This window comes from Cyphellophora europaea (assembly GCF_000365145.1).
Source record: "Cyphellophora europaea CBS 101466 unplaced genomic scaffold supercont1.9, whole genome shotgun sequence".
NCBI lineage: Eukaryota > Fungi > Ascomycota > Eurotiomycetes > Chaetothyriales > Cyphellophoraceae > Cyphellophora > Cyphellophora europaea.
Genome location: NW_008481815.1, coordinates 1061189 through 1079056, shown reverse-complemented (window position 1 = coordinate 1079056; position 17868 = coordinate 1061189). Strand labels below are relative to the sequence as shown.

The 17868-nt window shown below is 52.4% G+C and overlaps 9 protein-coding genes across 9 annotated transcripts; 6 read left to right on the top strand and 3 right to left on the bottom strand.

The window, feature by feature from the left end:
• Positions 1–108: 108 nt before the first annotated feature.
• Positions 109–651, top strand: HMPREF1541_08866 (uncharacterized protein; the record flags this gene model as incomplete). Its single annotated transcript, XM_008723184.1, has 1 exon — positions 109–651. The coding sequence occupies one exon, from the start codon at positions 109–111 to the stop codon at positions 649–651; it is 543 nt and encodes a 180-aa protein (XP_008721406.1).
• Positions 652–1084: 433 nt separating this feature from the next.
• Positions 1085–1477, bottom strand: HMPREF1541_08865 (uncharacterized protein; the record flags this gene model as incomplete). The annotated part of the gene is made up of 2 exons (XM_008723183.1): positions 1085–1135; positions 1184–1477. 2 exons carry the CDS (start codon positions 1475–1477, stop codon positions 1085–1087), a joined length of 345 nt encoding a protein of 114 aa, XP_008721405.1.
• Positions 1478–1845: 368 nt separating this feature from the next.
• Positions 1846–2879, top strand: HMPREF1541_08864 (uncharacterized protein; the record flags this gene model as incomplete). Its single annotated transcript, XM_008723182.1, has 3 exons — positions 1846–2126; positions 2177–2574; positions 2626–2879. The coding sequence occupies 3 exons, from the start codon at positions 1846–1848 to the stop codon at positions 2877–2879; spliced, it is 933 nt and encodes a 310-aa protein (XP_008721404.1).
• A 338-nt stretch (positions 2880–3217) lies between these two features.
• Positions 3218–4014, top strand: HMPREF1541_08863 (uncharacterized protein; the record flags this gene model as incomplete). The annotated part of the gene is made up of 2 exons (XM_008723181.1): positions 3218–3289; positions 3346–4014. 2 exons carry the CDS (start codon positions 3218–3220, stop codon positions 4012–4014), a joined length of 741 nt encoding a protein of 246 aa, XP_008721403.1.
• Positions 4015–4193: 179 nt separating this feature from the next.
• On the bottom strand, positions 4194–4865 carry HMPREF1541_08862 (uncharacterized protein; the record flags this gene model as incomplete). Its single annotated transcript, XM_008723180.1, has 1 exon — positions 4194–4865. The coding sequence occupies one exon, from the start codon at positions 4863–4865 to the stop codon at positions 4194–4196; it is 672 nt and encodes a 223-aa protein (XP_008721402.1).
• Positions 4866–5684: 819 nt separating this feature from the next.
• On the top strand, positions 5685–7079 carry HMPREF1541_08861 (uncharacterized protein; the record flags this gene model as incomplete). The annotated part of the gene is made up of 3 exons (XM_008723179.1): positions 5685–5976; positions 6022–6643; positions 6692–7079. 3 exons carry the CDS (start codon positions 5685–5687, stop codon positions 7077–7079), a joined length of 1302 nt encoding a protein of 433 aa, XP_008721401.1.
• A 566-nt stretch (positions 7080–7645) lies between these two features.
• Positions 7646–13525, top strand: HMPREF1541_08860 (uncharacterized protein; the record flags this gene model as incomplete). Its single annotated transcript, XM_008723178.1, has 1 exon — positions 7646–13525. The coding sequence occupies one exon, from the start codon at positions 7646–7648 to the stop codon at positions 13523–13525; it is 5880 nt and encodes a 1959-aa protein (XP_008721400.1).
• Positions 13526–13798: 273 nt separating this feature from the next.
• HMPREF1541_08859 (uncharacterized protein) lies at positions 13799–14437 on the bottom strand (the record flags this gene model as incomplete). Its single annotated transcript, XM_008723177.1, has 1 exon — positions 13799–14437. One exon carries the CDS (start codon positions 14435–14437, stop codon positions 13799–13801), a length of 639 nt encoding a protein of 212 aa, XP_008721399.1.
• A 551-nt stretch (positions 14438–14988) lies between these two features.
• HMPREF1541_08858 (uncharacterized protein) lies at positions 14989–17571 on the top strand (the record flags this gene model as incomplete). Its single annotated transcript, XM_008723176.1, has 1 exon — positions 14989–17571. The coding sequence occupies one exon, from the start codon at positions 14989–14991 to the stop codon at positions 17569–17571; it is 2583 nt and encodes an 860-aa protein (XP_008721398.1).
• Between the last annotated feature and the right edge of the window lie 297 nt (positions 17572–17868).

Here is a 17868-nt window from a genome sequence, read left to right as displayed (position 1 = left end):
GCTCCTTAATCACACGAGTCGCATATCTGCTCCGCAAGCTTTCACCTGAGCACTGATCAGTTCCAAACGTCTCCTCGACCTTGCGCACCTATTCCGCACACAACAAACATGTATCGCACTGTGCTACTTGCTTCAGTCGCTACTTTGGCTGCGGCCCAAAGCGCTGTCACGGTCGATGCTGTGAGCCAAATCGGCGATGGCCAAATTCAAGCTCCTACTGGCCCGATACAAGAGTCTTCAGATGCAGTACCCACAGTCTCAACACCCGCCAGCATCGCGACAGACACAGCTCCTTATAGCAATCCATTCACCGTCTACACGAGCCAAACGAACGAATGGGGTGTCATCACAGGAATGCCAACAGTAGTCACGTCCCAACCTGCGGTCGTCACTTCGCAGCCATCAGTTGAGACCTCTCAACCAGTCAGCCCAATTCACAGCTATGCCAATTCGACGACCCTTCAAACCAGCACTACTGCCTCGGAGACCGCCTCTGAAACCGAAACCGAATCTGACACGACCAGCGCCACCAGCTCTGCTGGCTCAAGTCCGTCTGTCGCTCCTGTGAACGGGAATGGCGCAGACACCAATCGCGTTGCAGGAGCTGGCCTCGCCCTGGTATTGGTGTCGATTGGCTTTTTTATGCTATAACGTTGTTTGGCTCTGCATATGGAGTCAAAATGTGATATTACGATCTGGAACGAGAACATGGGAAGCATTTCGGCGGTTTTCGGAAACGACCTGTATTGTATCATGGCCTGGCGTTGGATTAGAGTGCTAGCATATGAATGGATATGCTCAGAATTGTTCTGGTTGTTCTTCAGAGAGCTCCGGATTTGATATGGAGACTGTTACAGATAGTGTACAAGAGGACTGAATCAAGAATAATCCAGACTTCGTCTGCTTTCTTCTGTCGCTTTGCTGATTGAGCAATCCATTCGTGATCGACACTTTGGCGTCCGGCTCTCCGTAACACGAGAACCATCGGTCGCTGGGTTTCTCGTGCTCTAGGCCGTGAGGTTTGCCGACTCTCGATATATTGAATAATTCGTCGAATAGGTTATCGAGAGCACATCATGGCCGTTCATCTTTGGTCCTGGGTTTTCACCCATTCTGCGAACTCTTTTCGCTTTGCCTATCGCTATGTCAGGACAGTCTCCAGACGTGGGTAATATGATCCTACCCGAATGTCCATGAATCCAGCTCTATTCTCAAGCGACTGGAATGGATTCACCTGCCCCTCCCGCTCGATCTTTCCAGCCCATGTGCTCCAGCTGATCGGCTTCAATGATTGCGACCCCAGAACGAGTCCAAAGCAAGACAAGAAGACAGCTGCAATCGTCTCTATTTGGATGTCAAGAGGTAATGATGCAGTCGTGTGGACTTTGTTCGAGAGGGAGGAAAACTCGTGGGCTGAGTAGGCTCTGTGACAGATCAGTCCTGGGATGCGCAGGGTGAACCGGGGAGACGTACGCATGGAATAATGACAGCATGCCCACTAGGACCATCAAACGCGATAGTACCGACATCTTCGACTGTGTGGCCTCTGAAGAAGGAAGCGTGCAAGCTGCAGATTGCGATCGACGTTGAAGATGGCACCGGCGGAGCCCCGGACCAGGATCACCGCCCTGACTAGCCTTGGCGCGTTGATGGTAAGGGATGAATGGCAACGACGCGCGCAACCTGTCGTCGACCTCTTCCAACAAGCTTGTCCTGAATACTTTGGACCTTTGCGTAGTCACTCTTTTGACAACTTCTTTGTCTCTTTCTCGTCACTCTTTACACGTTCCAACACCGAACGCTCATTCTACTACCTACGATCTTGTTTTACCCCCGACCGCCACGATGCTCTACAAGTCGATGCTGACCACCGCTCTGCTTGCGGCTCCTGCTGCAGTTGCCGCACGTGGTACCCTCGGATTCGCTGTCGGCAACACGACACCGGACAACAAGTGCAAGACTACAAGTGATTACGAGAAGGACTTCGAAGCCATCAAGGCCAACTCCGAGGCGAAGCTGATCCGAACATACTCCAACACAGATTCATTCGGCAACCCTTGTGACACCGCAGGCCAGATTCTTCCTGCTGCTAAGGATGCTGGTCTCCAGGTTTTGGTGGGAATGTGGTAAGCAAAGAGCATGAGACCAGGACAAATCACCTTCTAACACTTGCAAGGCCAGACGGAGGCGCTTATAGCCGCGAAAAGAAGGCTCTAGTTGACGCGGACCTCGAGCAGTACGGCGACACTGTCTATGGCGTGACCGTCGGTTCAGAAGGTATCTACCGCGGAACCTATTCTGAGAAAGACCTTCTGGGCTGGATCGACGATATGCACAAGACCTTTCCTGATACTCTGATCGGTACCGCCGACAGCTGGAACGGCTGGGCCAATGGCTCCATGGATGGGATTATCACCAGTGGCATCAAGCTCATCCTCGCCAACGGCTTCCCATACTGGCAATACCAGGACATCAATAACGCGACAAAGACCTTTTTCTATACAATGTCCGAGGCTCTGGCCCACGTTCAAGAGGTTTCCGGCAGCCTCGACGACATTCATTTCATGAACGGAGGTTCGTATCTTCCTCGGACGTTGCCCGCATACTTCATACTAATTCATGCAGAAACGGGCTGGCCTGGAGATGGCGGTGACGACGCCGGCGCAGCGAAGGCCGGGGACAAGAACATGGAGACCTTCTGGAAGGAATCTGTCTGTGGTGCACTCGAATGGGGTCTTGACCTCTTCTGGTTTGAGGCCTTCGATGAGCCCAACAAGGCTGATGCTGTTGGTGACGACGGCGTTGCAGCCAGCGAGAAATTCTGGGGCAGCTTCACCGCGGACCACAAGCCGAAGTTCGATATGAAGTGCGGTAACTGATTACTTGCATGCCTACAAATTGCATTTGTGGTCAAGTTTCGCCATAGTAAACCGGTTGGAGAAAAAGTCCATAGCATACTGCCATTTTAGGTCTCGGATTTGGAGTTGAGGTTTCGGTCAATTGCCGAGGGGTAAATAGATCACCTTCGCCTATATGTACTCTTCTGAAGACATCAAGAATCACCCCACATGCTCGTTGACTCGATAATTCCTTGCAAGTCCACTCTTAGTCCCTGATTGATATGTCAACTGTGGCTATTCGTCGTGCTTTCGCTACTTCCTTAGCATTCCAGCCTCTATTCCGAACCATACTACCCCCTCAGTACAAAGCCAGAAGAATGGCCTCCTCCGACAGCGATGCAGCCTTCCAGCAACAGCTCCAAGAGTTGCAGAAGTTCACAGCCTGCGATGTACATCACCGTCGCCCCCAACGCCCTTATCCTCTACTAATCTAAGCCACCAACAGGTCTCCGACGCGCTCCTCCGCGTCCAAACCACCCCCTCGGGCACGCTCCCCCGCGCCGGCTTCCTCGCCGACATCCTCCCAATCACACCCAACGCACGGAAAATCGTCGCACCAGCCTCCACCCTTAAGTACATCAGCAAGTTGCCCTCGGATGCACTCCCGACGCCCGCCCCGCTGCCGGAGGGTCATCCTTCCGCCGTGCCCAAGGACAAGCACTGGGTCGACATGACCCCCGCCGGCACGATCGTCGTCATCGAGTCCCCCGCCAATGCGCACGCCGCGAGCATCGGCGGCCTGATGTCCAAGCGTATGGCCTATAACGGCGTCTTGGGGTGCGTGGTCTCCGGAAGGTTCCGGGATCTGGCGGAGCAGCGGACAAGCGGAATTGAGATCTGGGCTGCGGGGCGGAGTTCGGTGGCGACGGGCGCGGAGGCCAAGGTTTGGGGACGGGATTGTGAGGTTGAGGTGGCAGGTGTGAAGATCAAACCGGGGGACGTGGTAGTTGCGGACGGGAGCGAGGGCTGCGTGGTGGTGGTGCCAAGAGAATTGCTGGGGAGCGTTCTGGAGGTGATTGGTGGACTCGTGGAAGCGGACGACAAGGTGATGGAGGCCTTGGGCAAGGGAATGACCGTGAAGGAGGCTTTTGCAAGGTTTCGGGGCGGGCAGTGAACATATGGCCTGGATACAGATGATATTGACAATGAAGGTACTGTTACCCCCCAAGGATTTCTCATTGCTGATACAATATCAATAGCTAGACTGTTTCTAGACGCTGCATGTCTTCAGATTGATCTCCAACGGCACCAAAAGCTGCCGCGGACACTAGCAGGGCACTCCTGCACAACAGCTTATTCGACACGGAAAGCAGTTTTGCGGTTCTTGACCACATCCTCGTCTTCCTCGATGTCCAGCTCCCTCAGCTCGCCAGTCCCAACATTGTAGATCAAGCCATGGACCTGCAGATTACGGTCTGTAACTGCATCGATAACGATCGGGTTCTCCAGCAAAACCTTCACGCCGCTACGGACGTTAAGCTCCACCATCTTCAAACCACGATCGTGCTCGTTGAGGCTCTCCAACAAACTCATATTCTCCCGCCGAAGCGTTCGCAGAGGCATAAGCCAAGTGTCGATCAGTCCAAGCTTCTTGTTGTCAAGAGCAGCGGCAATGCCACCACAGGAGGTGTGACCACAGATGATAATGTGCTTGACCTGGAGATACTGGACGGCGTACTGAATGACCGACAATGAATTGATATCGGTTGGAACAAGAATATTGGCGATGTTACGGTGACAGAAGATCTCGCCTGGCTGCAAGCCCAGGATAGTAGTTTCGGGACATCGAGAATCTGCACATCCAATCCACAAGATCTGGGGAGCCTGGCCCTTGCCTAAGCGTTCGAACAGCTCAGGATTGGTTTCGGCCAAGGAACGGCGCCACGCGCTGTTGTTGTTAAAGGCATGAGCATATGCATCTTCTTTGACTAGTTGAGTTGTCAGTGCAACGTTCGGGCAACACATCTTCATGCAAGAGGTGTCACAAGGGAGCCATCGTCGGAGAGACAAGACCATGCTTGGCGTGCTCAGGGTAAATATTGATCCAAGGCTAAAGGTTTGTGTGCTTCGCTTCTGAGGTCTGGGGAAATGCGCAGCGAAGTCATTTGAGCAGAGCGAAGGAGACCAAGGAACGGGGGAGCTGGGGATGTTGAAGTGAAAAAAGACCTAGGACAATGTACGCACCGGAACTCATGGCTGTTTGCTGCTCCTCAGAACTTGCTTCTGAAGCTATATCGGTGGGCGGCGACGATTTGGTGCTGCGCAGCGACTTTAGGAGATGAAAAGGGCGTGATGATGAAGAGCGAGGTTGTGAAGAAGAAGGAATAGAGCAAGATGATGAGTTGCACAAAGACGATAAGTGGCGGGAGGAGCGGGGGTCCTTATAATGGCTTGAAGACAAGGATGTCCGCGGAAGCCGGTGATCGACCCTGACCAAGGAAGGCACGACCCGCAACGGCGACGGTGACGGTATAGCAAGGAGTGGACGATGCAGTCGCATCCTGTTGGCGATGGTAAAGATGCGACTTTGGTGTTCGGAAGTCCTCCCAGACGTGTTGAAGGACTAGCGGGAACCGCTAGATTCGGTTGGGTGCACTAGCTGCTCGTTTCGAGAGTGTTGCTGAAGCTCGCCTGCACAAAGCCCCTGGCCAGAGAAAAAAAATTGGAGCTTGGGGCGATCGCTCTAGCCGTAGATCATCCCTCTTTCCACGGCATGTCCTCGAACATCGGCTTTGTTTTCTGCCTGATGGCTTTTCGACCCCTCCAAAGCTGTGATGAGTCGTCATGTCTGAGCATATACCACGTCATCTGACTCTCAAACACCCTTTGTCGACGTTGAGCGTTATCTTCGGCATTTGGAAGGCTGTCCTGTTACTCCTGGCCTTGGCAAGCCCTGGCCCAGGATATGATACTTCTACGACACTATTGGATTGGCCAGAACGTTACACCCTCCTTTCCAAGCTTGTTCGCTGGGATTCGATCTACTTCACGCAAATTGCCCAGCATGGTCATCTGTTTGAGCAGGAATGGGCCTGGGGAACCGGCATAACATCCGTGCTAGCCTGGGGTTCAAGATGTACGTACCACATGCCCATTTCCATTGCCTCCTGACGATCCATAGTGTTGTTTGCAACATCCTCGCCTTCGACATGGCAAATCACTGTCTCGGGGCTGCTTCTGTCGCATCTCACCAGTTGGATGTCGATGATGCTAGTATGGCTCATCTCGGCTCACCTGGCTGTTGGGACTTCTGATGCCAAGGCTCAGGTTGCGTTCGTGGCGGCACTGCTGTACATTGTCTCACCCGCAGGTATCTTTCTTTCCGCGCCTTACTCAGAAAGTCTGTTCGCTGCCTTGAATTTGCTGGGCTTCCATCTCTTCCTGCTCGGACGAAATGGCCACGCTCGAGGTGCCACAGCCCGCGCTGCCCTTATGACCGTTTGTGGCGGCCTCGCTTCGGGCCTCGCGACGGCTGTCCGAAGCAACGGCATCCTAAGTGGCATGCTTTATGGGTGGGACGCCTCTCTGTCATTGCTGGCGTTACTTGACCAAGGCCTGCGTACACAGCAGGTCACAAGGCTTCTCTCACTCATCGTGGGTGGCTGTGCAGTCGGAGCTGGGATGATGTTACCGCAGTATCAAGGTTATGTTGAATACTGCACGGGACATATGGAGAGCGAGCTGAGGCCATGGTGCAAGAACACCATACCTTCAATCTTTACGTTTGTGCAGTCGCATTATTGGTTCGTATACCCCCAGCTGATGTAATGATCGCGGCTGAAAGCGAACAGGAACGTGGGTGCCTTTCGATACTGGACGCTATCAAATCTGCCACTCTTCCTGATTGCCGCACCCACGCTCACTGTGCTGCTCTACTCAGCATATGGCTGTATCCGGATGAAATTGACCCCACCAAAGCTCCAGGCCCAAGCACAACATTCTGATTCCGTCTACCTAGCTGTACCTCAGGTAGTACTGGCAGTGTTGGCAATTACCAACTATCATGTGCAAATCATCACTCGCCTATCCTCCGGCTACCCGTACTGGTACTTGTGGCTTGCTTTGACCAATGTCTACGGGCTGTCTGATGCGCGATTTCTCAAGATTGTGGTAAAATGGATGGTTCTTTATGCGACTATACAGGCTGGTTTGTACGCCTCCTTTCTACCTCCCGCATAATAAGTTGTGGTGTTTGGCTAGCTGTATGATATAAGGCATACAGAGACAATAGTTACATGACAAATTGGAAAGAGGATAGATTAGCAAGAGAGATCTTCTCCTATGCTGACTAGCTATATAGAAGTTTTTCTATGAAGCCGTGAAGCGCCGTCATGCCAAGCCGATGTAGGGCGGCGGCTGTCGTTTCTCCGCCGTCGTGTGCTTCGCAACACCGCAACGCCTGCAATCAGCAGCAGCACGACGACGAACTGTGTCTTCGATATCTTGAAACTTCAAATTGCTTCTGCTGGTCAAAAAAGCTTGGACTACCTACATTCGTTCCCGCATCCTCACCAGGCAGCGTTTGTGACGTGTAGTCGTCGAACGCCGCAAGGCTGCGGCCGCAGTTGCATACACAGGCTTGGTCATCAGCAGTTGCCTGGTAGACAAGATACTAATCGCCGCTGTGTGCCTACCCTTCACCCCTCATCGTTCGTTCACAGAACACCCTCACATGAGACGAAACGATCCCTTTCACTTCCTCCTCACGCTGCACAGCGTCTGAGCTCATCTCCAAGTGATCCATCATGGATCGCTCGCGAGTGCCGTTGGAAGACGGTTACGGCAAAGCTCTCGGTTCAGAGATCTCAAGAGCGACATCGCCCGGCGGTGCATGGACCGAGACAAATGGCAGAAACGGGGATGCAGACACGCAGCCGCGCCGGAACCGTCCACGAACCTATCCCTACTTTCAGGCTCTACCATATGAGGTTGAGGATGAGGCGAAGCGCCAACATGACCTGTCAGAAATCTTGAAACATCTGTACATTGCAGTGCAGGCGGGCGACTTCACACCTGGCGCGGTACATTGGACAAGAGAGTTGCGCAGCTGGTTGTCGCTCAAGTTCGACCCAAGCAAGGAACAGCGAGTTAAGCTGGTCAAGCTGTACTATGAGCTCGCTCTTGCTCCCGGCATCGACCCAAGCGTTGGTGAACGCTTTGCTAGCATGTTCATGTTGCTCACGAAGCGCAAGCATTACCTGCGCCCCCTCAAGGATCTGACTCTCGACTGGCGACCGTTGTTCAGAGAGATCAAAATCTTTGTCATTCCCGCCGAGTCGGGTCTCATACAGACTACCAACCTCAAGCGGAACATCAAGACCTTGACAAAGCTGAGCTCTTTTGCTCAATTGTATTTCGACCCGGAAGATGTTCCAGCCATGTTGGAAGAAATCATGCCGCACTTTACAATGTCATTTACCGAGGGTGCCTTCGTCGTAACAGGTCTGCTCAACCTCCTGCTACCAACAGCGCCCCCACCACCGAACCGCAAAGATCTTCTCCCGCAGGAGCACCTCCCGACGTACTTCCACATGTGGTCTCTATTGAATCGCTCTAAGTCAGCAGATGTGGCTTTCCTAGACTTGTTCTCCAGGATGGCTCGAGACTGTCTCCCAAGCCCTGATGTTCCTTTCTCGGAATTCGGTATCTTTTCGCCGGAGCAAGCGACCCTAACCTTCACGGCCGTCTTACGACTGCTCGAAATCCCTGTCGGACAATCGACGTCACCGTACAGTGCACTTGTTGATCTGCTTGCAGGTATGGGCATAATTCTGGATCGCGACCCGAGAAAGCATCCATCTTCGCATCATATCGCCGGGTGGATAGTGATGTCGCTATCACCACAATGCCTCGAAAAGAAGGACTCTGTCCTGTCCTTGCTTGAGAGCTTGATCCAGGCCATTGAGACCTTCTTCCATCCATCCAATGCAGGGTCCTGGACAAAGGCCTTATCACAGCTCGTATTCTATCTGTCAGACTTCTTCGTCATGAGATGGAATCGGGAACACAATGGTGAGCTAGAAGTTCCCGAGGATCGAAGACTCAACGAGCCTCTCAAACGCCGCTTCGTTCTCTGTCTACGAGACGTCATCTTCATGGGTATCTATGCCAAGAGCAACACTGCGATGAGCTATTCATTATCTACTCTGTCTGCCCTCGCCAATCTTGAGCCCGACTTGATCCTCCCAGGCGCCCTGCAGCGGATTTACCCCTCTATGCAGGGCCTTGTCGAGGTTCATCGAACAGTCTCATCTTTGAGATCATTACAGTCCCTTGCCAGGACTATGATCAGAACCAAGGGCTACAGATGCCACATCACTGCACTTTTGGGTCTTGCCCTACCTGGAATTGATGCAAATGATTTGGAGAAGACGTTGTACACATTATCTTTCCTCTCAAATATCTGCTACAACATTCCATTCGTTGACCTGTCAGAAGGCCGAGAGGATGTTCAAGGCAATATGCTCGCCATGCAATGGATCACTGGCGAGATGGAGAAGATGGAGCAGGAAGGAGCCACCATTGAGCTGAACTACTCAGCTCTCGATGAGAGAGAAGAGGAGATGGTTCTTGCATCATCTACAGCCGGATTTGGTGAATTTGTATCCTCGTTCCTCGGTCGGGTATTTACCCTCTTGGAGAACCTGCCAGATGCAACACGAGTCAGAAGCGGCTCTCCCGAAGAGAACATCGTCAATACTCTGCCTGCCGCGTTCCTACCACTACTGTCCTCGCTCTCACCGGATTTGTACGACCAAGCTTTGAACAAGATCGTAGACTTTGTCTCGACGCATGTCATCCACCAATCAAGAGACGCCATGGCGTTTATTTGCAACTGCCTATGCAAAGTCAACCCCGAGAAGGCTCTTGGAAAGCTGATTCCGGTGTTAGTCAGCGCCATTCGCACCGAGATCGATGAGAATGGTGCTGGCTCGACTCGAAACGCGGCTTCTGACGTTCTTCCACGCGACCGCGGTCTTGTCTGGAACATCAGCATGCTTAGTATGTGCATTGTTCATGTTGGTAGTGCGGTCATGAACCACAAAAAGGAGCTGTTTGACATTGCAGTCTACATGCAGAAGCATTGCAAGGGAATGCCCACCGTTCACATTTCCAATTACATTCATCACCTTCTCCTCAACCTGACTGGAACTTTCACGATCGACTGCGCCCTGTACGAACCCGAACAGATCAAGGATGGCATTTCCGCCGACCTGTGGGGTAAAGCCGAGCTAGCTCAGTCTATCAAACCCAAATGGCATGTTCCATCGAAGGAAGAGCTCGACTTCGCCGTGGAGCTGTTCCAGAATCAGGCCGAGACTGCCATCACACAGCTACAAGCTCTAGCAAATGGGACGTCCCCAATCAAGCGTGATGGAAGCGGGAAAGAGTGGTCCGATGAAGTGTCCAGGAACCTGGTGCTCCTTCGACTGCTGCTTGCGGGCGTATCTGTGCTCTTCGACGCCAATGGTGTTAATGAGGGTCTTGTCACGACTGCCAATGGTATCGATGCCGACACTTCTATGTCGCAAGCTAACGGGCATGCGCCTGAGGATGCTGATCCCGCTGCCGAAGCTGAAGCTGCACTCGACGGCACTGATGAGACGGATATCAAGCCCTCATTCCAGTACCCGACCGGGTACCGCCTGACGCCCGGGGACGCTAGCTATAAGCTCATTCACAAGACGCGTCAAGAGATTGGCAAGGTCTTGCACGAGGTACACGTATTTTTGACGCGCGAGAGTGAAGACGATGTTTCATCCTTCGCTCCGCTGTATACGGCATATAGATCATGGTTCGTGGATGTTGGTATAGAACGTTCGGCTCACGTTTTGGACCGCATAACTCGGCTGCTGCAAGCCGACGAGCAGCCGTACAAGGTCAGTGGCATCAGAAAGGACTACCCACGTGCAATCCTGGTACGGCGAGCCAACGTCTATCATACCCAACGACTGCGGCACAACGCCGCTCCCAGACCCCGCTCTGAACTAGATGAGCAGCTCCTGCTGGACCTGGCCCAGTCTTCAGCGTCACTGTACACAGAGGTTCGACGCAATGCGCAAGCCGCTGGCGAGTCGGCCCTTAAGGTGGTCTTCGGTGCTCGTCTCTTTGTCATTCCACCACTCCTCGAATCATTCAAGAACGCAGTTCAGCGCAACGACTTTGCCCGCATCAAAGGCGCACTATTTGCGTTGCTGTTTGGTAGTCTCTCGAAGACTGTTGGACGCCACTGGAAATACACCCCGGATGTCATTCGAACCTTTATCGAGGCGAGCAGCGCGGACAAGCCTTCAATTCAGAAGCTGTGCAGTGGCGGCTTGTTCCAAATCATGGACTATGGACGGCCGGTTGACCGCATGGCTATCGTCGAGCAGTCGGTCGTGGAAACTATTGCCCCATCGGATGACGTGGGAGACAAGATTGCGAAAAAGAAGAAATTCATCTTATCGAAGCGTACTAACATCGAGCGAAAGAAGTCAGAGCTTGCAGAAGAGCTCATTGAAGTGGCTCGCGCATCTCACTGGAAAAAGGCTCAACGCATTTCTACCCTCGTCATGTCTCTCGGTATGCGATTTGACCACGTTGCATCCGATAACATGATCGAGCTGATCACACGTGGCACGATTGACCAACATCCGAACCTGAGAGGCCTGTACTCACAAGGTATGGTAGCCTTGTTCACCATGACCGATGTCCGAGCCGTTTGCAACCACAACTATGCAAATTACATCCGTGGCATTCAAGAATTTCCTGCCAAAGTCAAAGTTCCTACCGCCCCGGCGGACAAAGCTTACACTAACCAATATCTTACCCACTTTGCTCAGCCCGAGGCTGATGTCTACATTGACCATGACTACCCTGGCTGGCTAGTGTGGTGTAAGGAAATGCCAGGCTACAAATCTAATATCCAGAACGACATCATCTATGATGAGCTGGAATGGAAGAAACGAACGGTCATGGGCAAGATTCTGGATCGTGCCTGGTTCTCCACTTTCTTCAAGTATCTCAAGCAAGAGCCTCGAGACTCTTCTACTGACAAGTTCCGGATGCCAAGCGCGATGCTGTTGACCTACGCTTTCGAACTCATCATCCGCGATGGTCTTGCGGTTGCCACATTCGATGATATCAAGGAAGAGACACTAGACGTGTTTGGGGATGGTAGTGATAAGCACCAGCACCGAGCAACAGCCGAAATCCTGGGTGGCCTCATCACAGCTGTTATGGACACATCGATCGAACGCCGGACAATGATCTGGGAATTTGCTTTCCCCATCATTCAGAAGGTCTTCTCAGAGGGCCTCACACCCGAGAACTCGGGGTACTGGACAACCTTTCTCCACATGATCCTGCAGAGCCGCGATCCTCGACGTGCATGGCCATTGGTCGAATGGCTTGCCAACTTTAGGCTGGATATGAACTCCAATGCGGCTTTCAAGGAGAGCTCAAAGATCCATTTGTTGCATCAAGTCGTGATGGACGCGGGTTGGCACTTTCAGCTTGACAAACCCATCTCGGCAGATTTCCTTGCCCACATTGATCACCCATACAAGGGTGTACGAGAAGCTATGGCTCAAACTCTGGCGACGATCACTAGAACCAGGTATCATGAATCCTACCAGGACGTCAAAGCTCTAGTCAAAGCTCAAAGGGAGGCGGGCCCGATTGGTACTCAGCCGTACATGCCCACAGCTGAGTTTGACAGCATAATTCACGAAATCTTTGCACGCATCGACAAGTGGCGTCACGAGCGCTCCCCCGGCCAGCAGACTCCATCCGCATACACATCTGGTAGCAAAACCATCCTTTTGTGGCTGGACGCTATGCTCTCCTCATATGAGTGTACACAGCTGCTGAGTTACTTCCCTGATGTCTTCACTGAGCAGTTTCTGCACATGATGGATGTCAAGGAAGATCCCGAGTTACAATCATTGGCATATCATGTGTTTAGACATCTGCCAAATATTCCCCACCGCATTGGCCAGGATATGCACCTTATCGGCTCCCTCATTCGCATCGGCAGGACGTCCAAGTCCTGGCATCAACGTCTGCGAGTCATGATCAACATGCAGATCATTTTCTTCAGACGCTTGTTCCTTCTGTCTGAGCTGAGCAAACAGAAGCTCTTCGATTGCGTGGCCGACATGCTCGAAGATCCTCAACACGAAGTCCGCGCCGGAGCAGCCACTACCCTCTCTGGCATGATCCGATGCTCACCGCTGATTTTGCGAGAGCGCATAATCAAGCAGCTTGGGGATAAATTCACAAAAATGTTGGTCGAGAACCCTTTGCCCAAGAAGCCCAAGGGCCAGGCTGCTGCACTCGCTTCGGTGAGATCATCAGGGACCAGCACGCCTACCCCTGAGCATCAACGCCTGGTGATCACTCGCCACGCGGCTGTACTGGGCCTAGGATCGTTAATTCAAGCTTTTCCATACTCAAGTCCACCACCTCATTGGATGCCCGACATCTTGATCACTTTGAGTAACAAGGCTGCGGGTGACCCAGGCATGATTGGCAATGCAGTCAAGGCCATCATCAGTGATTTTAAAAAGACACGACAAGATACGTGGCATATTGATGTCAAGGCAAGTCTATTCAGCACCATCTCCCCCAACTCAAGCTAACTTTTTGCAGGCATTCAAGCCCGAACAAATCGAGGATTTGTCTGGCGTACTGTGGAAGAGCTATTTTGCATAATGGACCAACGAACCAGTTCATCAGGGCATGGCGGCGGCGTTCGCGCAGGTACCCAGGTCGAGCCTGGGACTGCTCTTGTACCACTATTCATCCAGCAGGAGGGTCATGATCAGCGAGCATATTTTCAGGTAGGTTGACGGTCCACGGAGGCAGCAGCATTCAGAGCACGCAATAGATACCACGGGGTATTCGAGCCGTGTTCAAACCACGTCCAATGCTATGTGCTCCGGTGGCTTCTCGACAATGATACTCATCCCAGGTTCCACTTGTCCTCCCTTCTCAACCACAGACATAATACCGGCTTTCCTGGCCTTGATCTTCCGTTGCTCATCTCTTTCAACGAACTTTGCTTGCAGACCTTTCCTAAATTTCTCAATCTGCGGGCATGGGTTTCGAAGGCCAGTGATGACAATGCAGGGAGCCCGACTTGAAGCAATCGGTTCGTGCTTACGTCCCCTCGTGACAAAACGTAACCTTGTCCCTCGCCCCAGAGACAGAAGGTCGATGCCATTTGTGGTGATGTTCTCACCAATATCTGCTGGATTCAAGCCGTGCTCCTGGAGGATCTCGTTGTGAATCAAATGTACCTGGCGAAGGTTCTTTTGGGCAGGCTGGAGTTTCAAGCGTGAAAGGTGCTGATCTGTCACACCCGCATGAGCGTCGTTCTCGACCCCGAGGCCGGCGACAAGATTTATCGACGGCTGACTCTTCTTTGTGAAGTCGTGCGTTGGTGAAGACGAGACCGAGAGCACAGTAGGAGTTTGGCCGTGTTGACGCGTTAGCCAGATCCCCCCGACCAGCAGTGCGGTGGCGGCGAGCAGGCCGACGATGCTGTTCATTGTTGTAAAGAAGTTAGGAATATAGGTATCGCTTATGGTGTCCATCATGACGAGTATGCCGAAGTTATGGTCGTGAATATAAATACGTCCAGCAATACGTCAACCGTTATAGTTAGTGACATGTTTTTACGTACACCGCAAAGTGCTGTAGCATTATTTATACGTTGCACTTGCGCACTGGGCTACCATCGACCAAGCCGACACGGTCGTGAATTGGTATAGGCATCTTTTACGAGTAAAAGAGAGTGGTGGACTTTCGGCCGATCAGTGTCTCCAGGAATGACCGAGATGAGAATCAATGGTCGCTACTGCCCACCGTACTCGATCCGACGGCAGAACAATCAAACGAGCGCCAAGTCCAAGGAGGCAGCTCGACATCATTGCTGCAGCCGGCATTTCGAAGCTCTCAGGCATCGATCAAGAGCATCGTCCTCTTCGTCTTCATCGATCAAGAGCCTTCCAAAGGTCAACATTCTTTCGTTGTCCTTACCTACGATCACGCTATCTTCGTCTCGGCCTGGGCGGTCATTCAATAGCAGCATCCGCCCAGCATGGCCACCAAAGACACCTTGTTCCGGTCGGCGAACATGTCGCTGACGCAGTTCTACATCTCCAACGAGATCGGTCGCGAAGTCGTATCCTCTCTCGGAGAACTTGGTATTGTCCAGTTCCGTGACCTCAATGCCGACACCACCGCATTTCAACGTACCTTTACAAAGGAAATTCGCCGCTTGGACAATGTCGAGCGTCAACTTCGGTACTTCAGAAGTCAGATGGAGAAAGAGGGTATCGAGATGCGAAGCCGTTTTGACTTTGATGACGATATGCTGTCCGCTCCGCAGGCAAACGAGATCGACGAGCTTGCCGAGCGGGCTCAGCAGCTCGAGGGCCGTGTCAGCAGTTTGAACGAGAGTTACGAGACGCTAAAGAAGCGTGAGACTGAGTTGACAGAGTGGCGCTGGGTCTTGAAAGAGGCAGGTGGTTTCTTCGACCGGGCTCATGGCCAGACAGACGAAATCCGACAAAGCATCGATGATGACGATGCTCCTCTGCTGCGGAACGCCGAAGCCGAGGAAGGCCATGGCATGAATGGCGATGCCGACCGTCAGCAGCAGTCCTTTGCTGTCATGAACATCGGTTTCGTCTCTGGTGTCATTCCTCGAGAAAGACTGCCTGCCTTCGAGAGAATTCTGTGGCGCACTCTTCGTGGCAACTTGTACATGAACCAGTCCGAAATCCCAGAGGTTCTCATCAACCCCGAGAACAATGAGGAGGTCAGAAAGAACGTCTTCGTCATCTTCGCTCACGGCAAAGAGATCATCGCCAAGATCAGAAAGATCTCCGAGTCGCTAGGTGCCGATTTGTACAGTGTCGATGAAAACAGTGACCTTCGTCGCGATCAGATTCACGAAGTCAATACCCGCCTTAGTGATCTTGCCAGTGTTCTGCGAAACACCAAAAACACTCTCGATGCGGAGCTGAACGCTATTGCCCGGTCGCTTGCCGCTTGGCTCATCGTTATCAAGAAAGAAAAGGCGGTATATGATACTCTCAATCGTTTCTCCTACGACAATGCGCGCAAGACCCTCATTGCCGAGGCATGGGTTCCTACAAACTCGCTTCCCCAGATTCGCGCAACTCTTCAGGATGTCAATGATCGTGCCGGCCTTTCGGTTCCCACCATTGTTAATCAGATCCAGACCAACAAGACGCCTCCTACTTACAACAAGACAAACAAATTCACCGAAGGCTTCCAGACCATCATCGATGCTTACGGCACGGCGAAATACCAGGAAGTCAATCCTGGTCTGTACACTATCGTCACCTTCCCCTTTTTATTTGCTGTCATGTTCGGCGATTTTGGCCATGGTACGCTCATGGCCCTGGCTGCTTCTGCTATGATCTACTGGGAACGACCTCTCTCTCGCTCCAAGCAGGACGAATTATTCGCCATGGCATTCTACGGACGCTACATCATGCTCATGATGGGCATATTTTCTATGTTTACCGGTCTTGTCTATAACGATGTCTTCTCCAAGTCCTTCACGCCTTTCGAGTCGGCCTGGGAGTTCCCTGAAGAGGGCCGTCCAAATGTCAATGGCCACCTCAAAGGCTCCTATCGATACCCCTTCGGCGTCGATTGGGCATGGCATGGGTCTGAGAATGATCTCCTTTTCAGCAACAGCATGAAGATGAAACTGTCCATCCTCATGGGTTGGGCGCACATGACCTTCGCGTTATGCTTCTCAGCCGTCAATGCCCGCCACTTCAAGTCACCGATCGATCTTTGGGGCAACTTTATCCCTGGCATGATCTTCTTCCAAGCTATCTTTGGCTATCTTGCCTTCTGTATCGTCTACAAATTCTCGATCGACTGGCAAGCCGCTGGTCGCAACCCGCCATCTCTTCTCAACATGCTCATTCAGATGTTCCTATCCCCTGGCAACGTCGCCCCTGGCGAACAACTCTACTCCGGTCAAGCTGGTCTACAAACTTTCCTTGTTCTCATCGCGGTGGTTCAGGTGCCGATCATGCTTTTCCTCAAGCCGTATTATCTGAAGTGGCAACACCAGCGTACTACTGCACAAGGGTACCGCGGTATAGGGGACACTAGTGATGTCACTCATGCCCTTGATGATGACGAGGAACCACGCAATCGCGACCAACAAACCAATGGTCGGCCATCCCAGGACTCGGATGAGGGGGCCATGATAACGGAGAATATTCAAGGCGAGGAACACGAAGAGTTCGAGTTCTCCGAAGAGATGATTCACCAAGTTATCCACACCATCGAGTTTTGTCTCAACTGCGTCTCTCACACGGCGTCTTACCTTCGGCTTTGGGCTTTGTCACTCGCTCATCAGCAGCTTTCGGTCGTGCTCTGGAACATGACTCTGTCCAATGCCTTCACCGCCTCACCAGGCGTGGGGCAGGTAATCATGATAGTTGTGACCTTCTGGTTCTGGTTCTGCCTCACCATCGCCGTGCTGTGTGTCATGGAGGGCACCAGTGCCATGCTGCACTCTCTGAGATTGCATTGGGTCGAGGCTATGAGTAAGCATTTCATTGGCGACGGCGTCACATTTGAGCCATTCAGCTTCAAGATTCTGCTGGAGGAAGACCCTGTCGAGTAAGCAACAGAGGTGGCGAGTCAATCGAGTGTATTGGTAGCAGTATCTAGATAGAGAATGATTCAAAGTTGATATTCATCCACTTTCCAAGCTGGAACGCACTTCGATCGGTCGAACTGCGTATCTCGTATCTCTTGACTCTGCACTACACTATACCTCTACAGTGTCCGGCTTGACAGCTAGGGCAATGTCTTCCCTTGCTGTTGGTCGATAAAATTTAGTAGCAGGCTCCCTGTTGTCGAAGCAGAGGCGGTTCGGTCTGTAGCAGGGGTTGACAGAATAGAAGGCGAGCCCCCCCCC